Source organism: Acomys minous (assembly GCF_964271855.1).
Source record: "Acomys minous genome assembly, chromosome: 17".
Classification (NCBI taxonomy): domain Eukaryota; kingdom Metazoa; phylum Chordata; class Mammalia; order Rodentia; family Muridae; genus Acomys; species Acomys minous.
The window spans coordinates 59,588,137-59,601,428 of NC_140500.1; the positions used below are offsets into that span (position 1 = coordinate 59,588,137).

Here is a 13,292-nt window from a genome sequence, read left to right on the forward strand (position 1 = left end):
TAACATACTTGAAATTCCAGGCCTTGGAAAACAGAGACAGGCGGCTCCCTGTTGGCTTGCTGGCCCAGATGGCCTACCCTAATGAGAGAGCCAGAAGCCAATGAAAGACTCCATATCAGAAAACAAAGTAGCTGGCACCGAGGATAAGCACGAAAGACTGACCTTTGGCCTCACCCCCACCCCGTACCTGTACACACACATACACATGAGCATGCGCAGAAGGAAAAAAATAATAGAGAGAAGAGAGGACAGCATGTGCCTGTGCCCCTGGGTTCCATGGCAGAGATAGCCCCATGCCCTCCCCTGGGCTGGAGAGAAAAGACTCACCGCCAGGACTTTCTTCTCACCCTCCTCTGTCACACAAGGCCACCATCCTTTCACCGTCTTCTGCTCAAAAAGGGACACAAACCATTCTGGGTGGAAGGTGTCATCCAGCTGGTCCAAGGAGCACTTCTCAGCTGTCTTGGCTGGCTTGGGCATGCGGTTGAGATCCAGCTGCAGGGAGCCTGTGGAAGAGTGATGCTCTTAGAGGATGCCCCAGTCACTGTCCATTTAGGGCCACTCTGGGTGGGCAGATTTAAGAGCTCATTGTCACCCTCCTCAGCTTGTCTCATGGTTCAGCCAAGGGTCAGCTCCATCAGCTTCCTGGCTCCTGTCCACGGCCTCTTGCTCTCTCCATTCAGGCCCTCACCATCCGTTCATGCATAAGTGTGTAACCTCCCCATTCTATTTCCTTGCTCTGAGAACAGACGCCATTTCTGCAGTAAATCTAACTTCATACACCCGTGGCCTCCAGACACCCATCATGATTTTTATAATGGTAAAATACAGACATGCACATATATGTATGTATATATACATATATATGCACATCCATATAGTATAGGTGGTGTGTGTGTGTCTGTGTGTGTCTGTGTGTGTCTGTGTGTGTATGCTGGTTAAGTTTGTTTATTCCACTTGACACAAGCTAGGGCCATGTGGGAAGAGGGAATCTTGATTGAGAAACTATCTCCGTTAGATTGTTCTGTGTGCCATCTTCTTCATTAACGATTGATGTAGGAGGGCCCAGGCACTGTGGACAAGGCCACCCCTAGGGAAGTGGTCCTGCATTGTAGAAGAAAGCATGCTGAACTAGCCACACGGAGCAAGCCAGTAAGCAGCATGCCTTTGTGCACAGAAACCAATTTACCCACCAAGTCATCTGCTAACCCCCCACTAATTCTAAGTGTGCCACTCAGTGACATTAGAGTCATGGAGTTGCACAGCTATTCCCGTCCCCTAAAGGAAACCGCTGCCTACTATGCAGCAGCTCCCTTGTCCCCTCAGCCCTGGACATCAGCATTGTCTTGTCCATGTGGACATGCCTCTTGTAGTTGCAAACATCTGTCCTCAGGTGTCGATATGTTTTGTACAGTTGAAACATACTACCATAGGAAGACAATACATTTCATTTTCCCATTCATCTGTCACTGGGCATGAATCATCTTCCTGTAACAACTATGGGCATCTGGATGGGCAGGTGAACACTGGCCCACATGGGCCATGTTCTCTGTTTCTCTTTTGAGATACAAAATATGTGACTAGAAAATGCAGTCGATGGTAAAGAAGCAAAATCTGAGGGAGTCCAAAGGCAGTATTTGTTAAAGGTTTAAGTTTCATTTTTTTAAAAAAACTATATCATTTTGAAAGTTGTTTATTTTCTCAATAGAGATGAAATTTTCTTTTGAAATAAATTTTCTAAAGCCTCATTTATAAAGGATATATTGATGCCTAAAATCGGTTTTAAAAAAAAGATTTCATAGTATTTTAAAGGCAGGGTCTGGAGAGGGTGTGACTCTATTTCCAGCAGAAGCAGATGCCTCTGAACTCCACCGGCACCTGCACTCCTGTGTAGAAACTACACAGACACACATATTAGAAATTAAATAGTTTTTAAAAATTAAAATGGTAGAAACTATTTGCAATGTGTCCCATATTTTTGATACATAAAAAAATACATATCTGGAGGTCAAAATTTAAGAATGAACCTATCCCAAAACCATGAAGAAAAGTCACCACCAGTGAGTGTTGGGAGGATCCATAGGAGGCACCACAAGCATCTGTGACTCCAGTTCCAAGGGAACTGACACCCTCTTCTGGCCTCTGTGGGCACTGGTCATGGGCATGGTGTGCATAAACGCAGACGAAATGCTCGTATGTATAAAATAAAAACAAATCTTCAATTAAAAAAAAAATCACCACTCTACGCAAGTTCAAACCTAGAGTCGAGTAACACAACCATAGACCTCCTCTTAATTACAGAACATTTCCTGCACCTAGAAAGGAACCTGTTCTTCTGTCCACTGACACTGCCTCCCTATACTTACCATTAATCTACTCTTTCCTGCTTTGGGTGTGTGTGTGTGTGCGCGCGCGCGCGCGCGCATGCGCATGCACAGGTGCATGTGTGTGTGTTACATGTGCACGTTCATATATGCAGGTACATGTGCCTGAACAGGCCAGAAGTCAATCTTGGATATTATTCCTCAGGTGCTGTTCCCCTTGTGTGTGGGATTTTTTGTTTGTTTGTTTGTTTTGTTTTGTTGAGACAAGGTCTTTCACTGGCCTGGAACTGGCCAAGTAGGCTATGCTGGCTGGGGTATCCAAAATCCTGTCTCTACCTCCTCAGCTCTGACATCACAAGTAAATGCCACCACTGTTGTGGTTGTTTTGTTTTTAAATGTAAGTTTTGGGCTTGAAGCCAGGTCCTTAAGCTTGCACGCCAAGCACTTTATTGGCAGGGACATCTCCCCAGCCTTCTTGCCCTCTTTAGATCTGTCAGGTGTGAGCATCTCAGAGACATGGGCTTACGCAGTACTTTTGTCTTTCCTCTGCTGGCTTCTGTCACTGGGCATGTTTTCAAGGGCCACCAAATGGAGCCAGGAGCAGCAACTCTTTTCTTTGTATATACGGATAATACCCATGTATGGACAGACCATGTGTCAGCACTAATTTTCCTACCTGTAGCAGGACTGCTACCAACTTGTTTCTTTCTCAGCACTCCTTGCTGGCCTGATCAATGCCCTCCTCATCTTCACTTCTACCCTTCAGCCCAACTCCCTGTGCCCCAGTGTGGCTTCTCAGGCCGCCCAGTCAGAGCCCCTGTTCATTAGGACAGCCCCTGGGGCATAAGGAGAAGCAGTGACTTGATCTCCATCATTTCTGGGCTCTCTATTGCTAGATTGGCATGACCTGGCATCTTTGGGACCTCCCTATTAGCAGTGGTCATGAGGGCCAGCATGGCCCCGCCATGACCCCTTTCTTCTTGAGTCCCACTATTTGACACGGCTCAAGGATCACCTCTGCTGAGGATCCATTCCCGGGCCACCCTGATCTCTCTGACGTACCTCTGTGTTGCATGCTTCACTTATGCTGGGGACCATGCGATCCTGAACTCGGGGTCCTGGGCAGCTCAGAACAATAGAACTGAGGCTTACCCAGAAAGTCGTCGAAGGAAAACTTGTCATTGTCCCAAATCTGGAAGACCACACGTGCTGGGATCTTGCTTTCTGTCTTGTCGAGTCTCCAGAAGGCATCCTGACCCAAAGGAGGATTGGGGAAGCAAGGTTAGAAAGGTTTCTCCAAGGCTGCAAACAGGGAAGTCCCTCTGGCCTGGAAGGCTAGAAGGCAGCAGCTGTGCAGCAGTGTATCCCTGAGGGCCGTGCCCAAGCCAGGTCCTATCAGGAAGACTAGGAAGAGCTTGGCAGTGTTGGGGGGTGTGATGGCTGGTTAATAATGTCAGCTTGCCACACTTTAGATTCACCTGAAATGAAAAGTCTCCACTGAAGAACCGTCTAGGTGAGGCTGACCTATGGGCCTGTTTGGGGGGGGGGGGAGGGCGGTGTTTAATTGTTCATTGATACAGGGGAGACCATAGTGGGTGGCACCATCTCCTAGGCTTGGTCCTGAACCGTCTTCCAACCACTTAAGAAGGAGATAGAAACTTTCAGCTGAGAAACCCAAAGCACATAGAATGTCCAGACGCACAGCACAGGGAGTGGCAAGCTGGGGTTCAAACGCAGGCGGTTGGGTTCCAGGGTCCTGCTCTTAGCCCTAAAATGGGCACTGCCCATGTGGTCTCTGGAACATGTGGGCTGGCAGAGAGGCTCAGAGTAAATCCCAGCTGTCACTGGAAGGAAGCAAGGCACTGCTATAAGCAGCTGCCACTGAGGCAGGTCCCCGGATCTCCCCTCCCACTCCTCCAGCCTACCTCCACCCCTAGAGCCTGCCAAGACGCTTCCCCCACCCTGCTGGGGGAAGCAGTTCCCATCCTGGCTTGTCTCCCCATATCTCAGAGATCAGCCCCTTCTGGAACCAGGTATCTGGGAGGATGAGAGCAAGTTGACCCACGGGTCTAATGACTCTCAACCTGCAGGGCAATCATAGTGATTGATCTGTTCCCTGTGGCTCTACCTGAACAGGTGGCAAGTATAGGAAGCATCCTGTGGGACCAACCTGAGACCTGGACCCATATGGGTAAGAGTTGGGCAGCCCAGGTAACCACAGACGTGGTTTGCCCCAGACGCCAAGGAGATAGTTGATCTTCACTGTCAACTTGACAGTGTTTAGAATAACCTAGAAGACACACCTAGAAGTGTCCTAGGAGGGTGCTTCCAGGAAGGTTTAACAGAGGGAAAACCCACCATCAACTGCAGGAGGCATCATCCCATGGGGTGGGTTCTCAGAATGAATATATAGGGAGAGATGAAGAAGACAGCCAAGTACTAGCATCACCCCACTCCCTGCATCCTGTTCTGTGGATATATTAGCAGCCACATTCCCCACACTACGAAGTCATAGCACTGTGCCTGCCCACTGTGATGGACTGTTCCTCTTCTCACCATGAGCCAAAATAAACCTCTTCTCTCTTACATTTCTATCAGGTACCATGTCACAGCAGCCACAGCAAACAACACCCGTTAAGCCTGCCACGAACAACCCCCCAACCTTCACAGTCACCCACACATCACCAAACTTCCTAAGGGGAGTCCATGACCACTGTCCACAAAGAGTGGCCCGCCATCATGAATAGTCCCATGGCCTGAGCTGCAGTCTGCATTGAAGGAAAGCAGACCAAGGCTGGCCCCAGCCACCCCTCTCTGCCTTTGCCTCCCACTGGGCTGCCTGGCCCAGCCTCCTGCAGGTGCCCGCTTCCTCTAACCGGCTTTTACAGCCAGCTCCAGGCTGCCTGCAGGGCTGCCAGCAGCCTCCATTCCTCAGCAGACTGGTTTACGGGCTTAGGGGCTCAGTAATGAGCCTGAGGTTCAAACGGCCCCTGGTGGGAGCAGCTGGTCAGGGGCTCAGCCTGGAGAATGAGCCCCCCCAGGTCCCAGGCGCTCATTATGCTCCTGGCCTGGGCCCTTTTACTAGCTGTTTATTTGCAGGGTGGGGGCCTGACTGCATGGCAGGCCCCAGTGGGTGTGCTGGGCTCCAGGTGGGGAATAAGGCTGAACAACCAGCGGTGGTTCAAATAAGTGGGATGAAAGGAGACCTTGTACTTTACGACAGTCTCGGCTGGTTAATGGGGTCCCTGGAGGGCCTCCCCCCACCCCGCCCCCGCCTGCCAGGGGCCCCAAACCTCACCAGCAGAGGGCTGCCTCTGCAGCAGAGTCTGGGAGCCCATAGCCTTGGCAGGCCCTGTACCTCACCCACCTCATCCTGCCCTTCAGACCAGCTAATCAGTGCTCCCACTATGGGCAAGCCCCACCTGCCTCTCAGGATCTGTCCCTAAAAGCACCTACTTGCCCCTGATGCTCTCCTGGCTGGTTCTGCCTGATCCCTCCCTCCTGCCTCCTGTATCCAGCCATCCTCTGCATGGGGACTTGTCTTCTTTTCCTTCCCAGATGTGTGTCTCCTCACACCTGGGCACCATTCTCCTTTGCACCCTGCTCCTGTGAGCTTCTCCCTTCCTCCACCAGGACAACCCTTCTCTTTCCCTATAGCCTCAACAAGCCATTATGTTTGGACTTCCCAACCCCCACCCCATGAGGAAGCCATCCAGCTTTCCTTTCTCACCATGGGTGCTAGAGAGGTGCTGCCTGACTTTTTAACTAGCACCTGCAACTGCACCCTCTGAGCTGCCAGGTGCCGATTCCCAGCTGCCAACTAGCACTCTCTTGCCCCACCCCTCCTCCACTCTCTCTCTCTCTGTGTGCAGCCACATGTGTGTGCACGGGTGCATGTCTTGTATCATCACTACAGCTTTGCCCCATGTTCCCATCGGTCTCAAATCACTGGTCATAGTGCCAAATTCTCTTCTTCACCAAAGGAAACAGGAAGGCCCCGCTCCACACACACGCCTGGCAACATCCTCCCACCGTGGTAAAAAAAAAAAATGCTGTGGCCCCTCCCGTTCCATCAACCAATGTGCATCTCTGCCTCAATTTCCCCACCCAGGCCTACCCTCTTTGTAGGGCTTGCTAACCCTGGAGACGGTGTGAATGATGCCTTAGCCCTTTCTGGTTTGCTCTTAGCCTCATCCTCCCTGTCCTCAGCAAAAAGTGAGGTACTTAAGCATTTGGTGAGTGCTCATGAGGGAAATAGGCTTATAATAGACAAACCCTGAGGAAAGGCAAGATCAGAACCTATAGAGAGCCTGGGCATTGCTGGACTTGACACTGACTGCTAAATTCTGCCTTTTTTTTTTTTCTGGTAGGCCCTACTGCCACCTCTGGGTGGAAGAATCCCTTTAGCCCTTAAAAAGCCATTTTTTAATCCTTTGATGGTTCCTGAATGTTTGGCTTGACCCTCTGGTTTCTCTGGGGTTCAGATGAGTCTGTGTGTTGGGCTGGGGTGATGCATTAAAGAGAATTCAGAGGGCGAGGAAGCCAAGTGCGTCCGGGCTTCCCTTCAAGGTAAAGCCACACTGTAGCCTGGAGACGGGGAGGCATCGCTGAGGCTGTGACACTGGGACCATGAGCTGCCTCTGGGTAGAAATCAGACCAGTAGGACTTAGGCACGTGCATGCAGGCATGTACTCTGAGGGCCCAGGAACACCTCCTGCCCACTGGTGTCAGGAAGGAGGAAGGAGCAGAAAGCATCATTGGGTTTTTGGAACCAGCCTGGCTGGAGACCCACACTGCCCCATACCCATGCGTTTCACTCCGCTGACCTCAGAGGGTAGACCAGGTATGGGGAAGACGTTGCTGCTCTTGGACCATTTCAAGACCTGCAGAGACTAATGCTCAGATGAGACCGAAGCCTGGAGCTGCTAAGAATCTAAGCCCTACCCCCACCATCAAGCCCAGGCCAGGTCTGCCCTCAGAGGAGTACCCAGTTGGCTGTACCCTCTGGCCCTGTGACGGCCATGCTGGGTCTCCAGACTCTTCTGCCTCAGGTCTCAGGCCCTTCCATGCTGCTCGGTGCCTGTGTGGAGGGCTGAGACTTGAGCTGTACAATAAGTGTATGCTATGTAGTTATGGGTCATCCTGGAAGGCAGAGACACCAGCAACAGTGATACTGGGGGGAAAGGAAAGAGAAGTGGGGTACAGAGATGGCGAGGGCACCCCTGTGGGTAACAGAGACAGGGGTCACAGCCGCAGGAGCGATAGAGAGCAGGCCACAGTGTCAGCTGTAATGCTAAAGGCGAGGGGATCACATTAGCACGTGAAGCCCCCAGATGCTGGTGCCGCAGGTCAAGGGTCACTCACCTTCTTGGCAACAGCACAGACTTGCTCAGCGGGCAGATAGTCAAAGGGAAAGACGAACCTCCAGTTGAAGTTCCCCTCGCCACCCAGGGAGCGGTAGTGCACATCCGTCTTCTGTTTGTGTTCTTCGAATCCCACCATCCAGCTAACCACACACGGAAGAGGATAGCCCTCATCAGGTCAAAGGTCACAATTACAGGGCATTTCCCACAGACCTGCACCGCCAGGCAGGCAACCTCTAACCGGACCCATGAAGAGCTGGGGAGGTGAAAGAACTTGGTAAGGGAGTCCCCAGGAAATCTTCACACAGCCCACTATGCACCACGGAGTGGGACCATCTAAGGCCTCCGAGGGTCCCCAAGAGCGCCCTCAGTCCTTGCCAGTTTAGCTCAAAGAAATTTGAGGGAAATGACACCCTAAAGGCATAGACCCTCCACTGTGAGCTCCTCCTTGGAAGGGTCTTCCCCATGTCCACACCACAGCCTGAGAGAGAGAGAGAGAGCTCGCCCACCCCTGGGAGGTAGGGAGCTGGCCCAGGGGACCCTACCCTTTCACGTAGATGTCACTCATCTTCTCTCCTGTGAGGCTGAGGTCGTCCAAGATCACATCTTTTGTGTTCCAAATAATACAGCGCAGAAAAAACCTGGCAGGGGGGAATGACTTGTCTCTGCATAGATGTTCCAGGAAAGGATATGATATCCCCAGCTGACTGGCCAGCTCATCCAAGGAGTCCTTCTGCCTGGCTGGCTGGACACTTAGCCAGACCCAAACAAGCTGTTCCAAGATCCTAGTAGCCCAAAATCTGTCTGACAGGCAACCATCTTTCCTCTCTCCCACAGCTGTGATGGCCCTCCTGCCCCGGGCCCAGCTAGAGTCTGTAGCCAGGCTAATTACCTTCTAGCTCTCCGTGGGGTAATATTGAAAGGAGGTCCAGGCCGGCCCAGCACCTTTGGAAAGAGGTCAATCCACATCTGTAGCTTCCCCTGTAAAGACATGTAAAGTTCATTCATTCGTATTCTACACACACACACACACACACACACACACACACATCTCACAGCAGCCAGAGCTTCTGTACACCTGCCTAGTGTACAGTACACACCTGGGGACCAGGCCAAAAGAAATGAAACTCGGGCCTGTCTGCTTGCCTCCCAGAAGAGGCTCAGCATCCAGGAATGGAAGGACCCTAAACAGACAGATGTAGGACCCACTACAGAGGAGAGATCACTGCCCTCCCGACATGAGATGCTCAGAGACAATGATGTGTCAACTGAGGCTCAATGTGCAGGGAATGGTACAGTCAGTGCCACGAGGACCAGGGAGGCAGGGTTTAGTCATGAGGACTCGGGCCTCTGTGACAGAAGTCACTTTCCCTGCCCACCTCCACCCCCATCTCTGCAAACCCAGGAACCAACCTGTTGTCTCTCCCTTAAAATGCAAAAAATTAAAGTACCTTGGTTCAGTAATAGCTACAAGATCATGAGGCTGGAGGACAAGAGGGTCTAGCCTGGGCTGCTTTGGGAGGCTGGGAGTCAGCCAACCTAGGAAGGAGCCTGCTTCTCTCAAAGGCATCCTCGGAGCTTCCCCTGGGCTTTTCTCACCTCTCTTCACCCTGCACTGAGCCTGCTTCCTCGAACCAGCCTGCCTTGGCTGCCAGTCTTAAGCCTGCTGTCTGTGTTCCCTTCTCTTCCAACAGAGAAGCCTCCAGGCCTCCCAACCACTCTCTGGGCCTCTGCCATTCTAGATTTCCTGGATCTAGTCTGAGACCTCAACTGTAGCCCAGCACAGGATGACCTTCTGGGACTAAACCACTTACGATGGCAGAGACAGAGGAGACACCCTTTGATCAGATCGAAATGGAAAGGTTTCAGATGCCCAGGCAAGTCAGAAGCCAAGGCCTACATGAGCCTAAAGCAAACACTAGTGTTGTTTCCCAGGCAGTATGTGGTAGGCCCTGAGAACCCATAGTAGACCACTCTGTGAAGAAATGAGCCACAGAGAGGGAGACCAGATCGCAAAGTGCCCTGTGGTATTTTGGCTGTTCTGGCGATCCTTAGGATGCAGCACTCTGGGGTCCGAGGACTCCACGGAGCAGGGAGCAGGCAAGGACTTACCTGCTCGATATCTGGCTGCAGAGGGCTGTAAAGAGGCCGCGATTCCACATGCTCAGGGACCAGGCCTTGTTGCTGAAGGACATGCAAGGCCAGACGTTCCTCCACTGGGCCCAGGTGTGGGTTTGGGAGTCTGCCAGCTTCTGCCCCCAGAAAGAAGAAACAGTGTCTGAGGGTTTGAGAGACAAGACAGCAGGGCTACCTTCCTCTCGAAGGCTGGGTGGAACTCCTGAGGACCATAGGGAATCCCTCATCACCACAGACCATCCCCACAAAGGTGCACTGTGCTGGCCCTTATGCCTCACTTGCTACTAGGGAAAGGTCACTGCCCACAGACTCCGGGCTTCGAATACAAGTTCCCTGTTACTGTCCTTTCTACCAAGCCTCTGCGGGAAAAAATATTGTTTTACATCACACTAACTTTCCTTGTCTGGCAAAGCCCACTCATCCATCTACTCTTCACTGCTCCCAACTCTGAGCCCCAGCAATGTGTACCCACAAATCTGGCATCTCAGTGCTAACAGCGATCAGGTTCGTGTAAGTTGCTCTGTGAATGGCCGTAGCTACACTCAGAAATCACAGCAAACACTTCTACAGAGGACCCATGTGCTGTGCACTGCTCACAGAAATGTGAGCATGCCCGATGTGAGCACTTGAGCACCACTGCCATCCCCATTTCATAGACATGGACCCTGCAGAATTCCTACACCTGGGCATCAGGGCAGCTGGGACCCTATTCATCTAGGAAAGATAAGCGCATGCTTCTGTTGCCTCCTACTTCCTGTGGGGCAGCTCCTCACTGCCAGGAGATGACACACATGCATGCGTACGTGTGCACACGCACACGCATGCATGCACGCACGCATTCACATACCCACCCTCATGGGCTGTTGGCTCACTCTTCTTTTGAGCCAAGCACATTGTCATATGGTGTGTGCTGCAGGGCCAGGAGTGTGGCCTGCTCCCAGCTGGTTGGTGGTTTTGGGCAGGTCATTAAGTAAGCCTGGCCTCCATGGCTTCATCTGTAAGGTTAGGCAGCTGCTGGACCTTGGGATTTTTATAACCTAGAGCCCCTGTGCTAAAGTTGCTAGCCGAGCAGCGGGTGCCCCCGGAGGAAATGAGACTCCCTCCTCAACCAGATGCACATTCTTAATGGCTGAGCCTGGCTCAAGCCCTGGGAGAGTCAGGAACACAGATCGAGGAGGAGGGGGTGGGGCCCAGGCATCAAAGCCGTCATTTCCTTTTATAACCTCAGCACCAGCGCTGACATCAAACATCTCTGCAACAAGCAGGAGGCACAGGGCCAGCTGGGCCTGTAAACACCTCAGGGAGTTGGAACAGCTCTGGGTGGGCGACGTGGGAGTGTGGGCACCTCCGACACATGGAGAGCACGTGGCAGGGCATGTCGGCTACCACATGGGGCAGAGCCAAGGGCCGGGGTGGGGTGGGGTGGGGTGCGGTGGGGTGTGGCAGGGCCTGTTGGCTGCCCCCCTGGATGCTTAGGTGTAAGGAGTTGGAAATGTTCTCCAAGGTCAAGCAAGCAGGCTAGCACAAGTCAGTAAGGAGGGCTCCTCAGAGGTGGATATATCACAAGCTCTGACCACCAAAGCCAAAAGGAGGTGGATCCTGCCCCCCACCCCACCCCGCCTTCACAGTTGCCTGAAATCTCGCCTTCTGTTCTACTTTGCGGGCTTTTGCCGTGATAAAACAGTGGCCAAAAACAACACAGAGAGGACGGAAGGGCTGACTGGGCTTACACTTCCAGGTTAAAATCATCTATCACTGAGGGGCAGTCAGACAAGAACTGAACAGAAACCACAGAGGTTTCTGCTTTTGTCGGCTCAGGAGCTCATGCATCAGCTGGCTTGCTTTCCCAGCCCAGATCCTCCTACCTAGAGATGGTGCCGCCCACAGCAGGCTGGGCCCTCCCGCATCAATCAAGACAATCTCTCATAGACTTGGCCACCAACCAACCCGATCTAGACACTTCTTCGGTTGAGGCTACCCTCAGATGACTCTGGGCCAGGACGAGAAGACAATCAAGGCTACCCAGGACATCCTTGGATGACTTCACCAAGGCTCTGGACAGAGTTCTGACCCTGGCTCCACCCTGACCTCTGACCTACAAACAGGCATTTCTTTACTCTGCTGACGTATGGTGTGGGGGGCTCCAGGGCAGCTCACCTATCTCCTCGATGGTGTATTCCTTATCCTGGAATGTCACTCGGTCTGTCCGGTACACGGGGGCCTTGACTCTGTGCTGCTGGCAGAAGAGGTGGAGGAGCTGGGAGGGGCGGAGCTGGTCTCTCCACTGATTTGGTCCAGAGCTAAGGCCCAAGTACAAGACTATAAGATGAGACACTCCAAGGTCACAGAGTGAGGAGCTTTCAGTAGCCTTTGTACCCCCCTCACTCACACAACATCACCCACCACTCACTGCCCCAGCTGGTGCCCTTTCTGATAGCTCAGCACCCCCACTTCACTGATGAGGGAACAGAGTCCCAATGAGCAAAGGACAGGAGCACTCATAAAACTGGAACTCAAATCCAACTCATAAACGGCCTGGCAGTCACATTCTACTATTTTCTTCTCTCCTTCTCTCTAGCCTCCCTCCCTCTCTCCTTCCAGGTACCCAGCACCCTGTGGACCTTGGTGTGTGTCACGAGAGACTGAAGCCAGGTGTGGTGGCACATGCCTTTAATCCCAGCACTTAGGAGGCAAAGGCAGGTGGATCTCTGAGTCCAAGGCCAGCCTCGTCTACAAAGTGAGTTCCTGGACAGCCAGGGCTACACTGTAACCCTATCTCAAAAAAAAGGGTGTAGCAAGGCTAAATGTGATAACATGACAAAGAACCAGATGCACAGACTCCAATTCTAATCTTGCCAGTTACAAGCCTCCATCTGCTCATCTGGGGAGTGGGAACCAGTGAGCTCCGGAGCTGGGTTCTTGGACAGAACACCTGGGCTGTACTAAGAATCCGCGCGTGGCTGGCTGGCCACTGGGAAGCAGCTAGCTCTGGACACTTACACACAGTAGGTCTGTGGGAGGCCACAGCGAGCCCCGAACTTGGACAGCAGCCTGTTCTCCAGGTCAATGACTGTCTCTCCAATCTTCTCATCCTTGGAGAGGAGGTCATAGTCGTAGAGTGTGATCTTCAGGTCCTTCTCCAGAGGTAGGGTGCAGGTGAGTTCAAACATCCTACAGGAGGGCCAGTGACATCAAGGACACTGCAGACCCGATGCCACCCACCCCCCTGGGGAGTCAAGGGGCATCAGGGCAAGGGCAGGAGATTGAAAGCTGTCCTAGGGAGGTTGCCCTCCTCAGGTCTCCTGTAGTCCCTAAGACAAGCCACCCACAGTGCAGCTGTATTGCTCATGCCTCTATGCTCCCCTCCCCCAGTGTGTGTGTGTGTGTGTGTGTGTGTGTGTGTGTGTGTGTGTGTGTGTACATGTGTGCCAGGTTTTCCCAAACTGAGCTGGATGCCTGGTTCATATAC

At 52.4% G+C, this 13,292-nt stretch overlaps 1 protein-coding gene across 22 annotated transcripts in view; it reads right to left on the reverse strand.

Annotated features, from left to right (window-relative positions):
• The window catches only part of DYSF (dysferlin), a 200,235-nt gene that overhangs the window by 7,411 nt on the left and 179,532 nt on the right, over positions 1 to 13,292 (reverse strand). For 20 of the 22 annotated variants that reach the window (XM_084766036.1, XM_084766029.1, XM_084766046.1 and 17 more), the window contains 8 exons: positions 12,824 to 12,994; positions 11,981 to 12,123; positions 9,800 to 9,939; positions 8,580 to 8,668; positions 8,233 to 8,328; positions 7,689 to 7,830; positions 3,477 to 3,576; positions 328 to 506 (listed from right to left, as the gene is read on the reverse strand). In XM_084766036.1, coding sequence (XP_084622162.1) covers positions 328 to 506; positions 3,477 to 3,576; positions 7,689 to 7,830; positions 8,233 to 8,328; positions 8,580 to 8,668; positions 9,800 to 9,939; positions 11,981 to 12,123; positions 12,824 to 12,994 — 1,060 coding nt within the window. Of the gene's footprint in view, positions 1 to 327; positions 507 to 3,476; positions 3,577 to 7,688; positions 7,831 to 8,232; positions 8,329 to 8,577; positions 8,669 to 9,799; positions 9,940 to 11,980; positions 12,124 to 12,823; positions 12,995 to 13,292 lie in introns of those variants that run through there. The other 2 variants (XM_084766040.1, XM_084766039.1) reach the window with 2 other exon arrangements.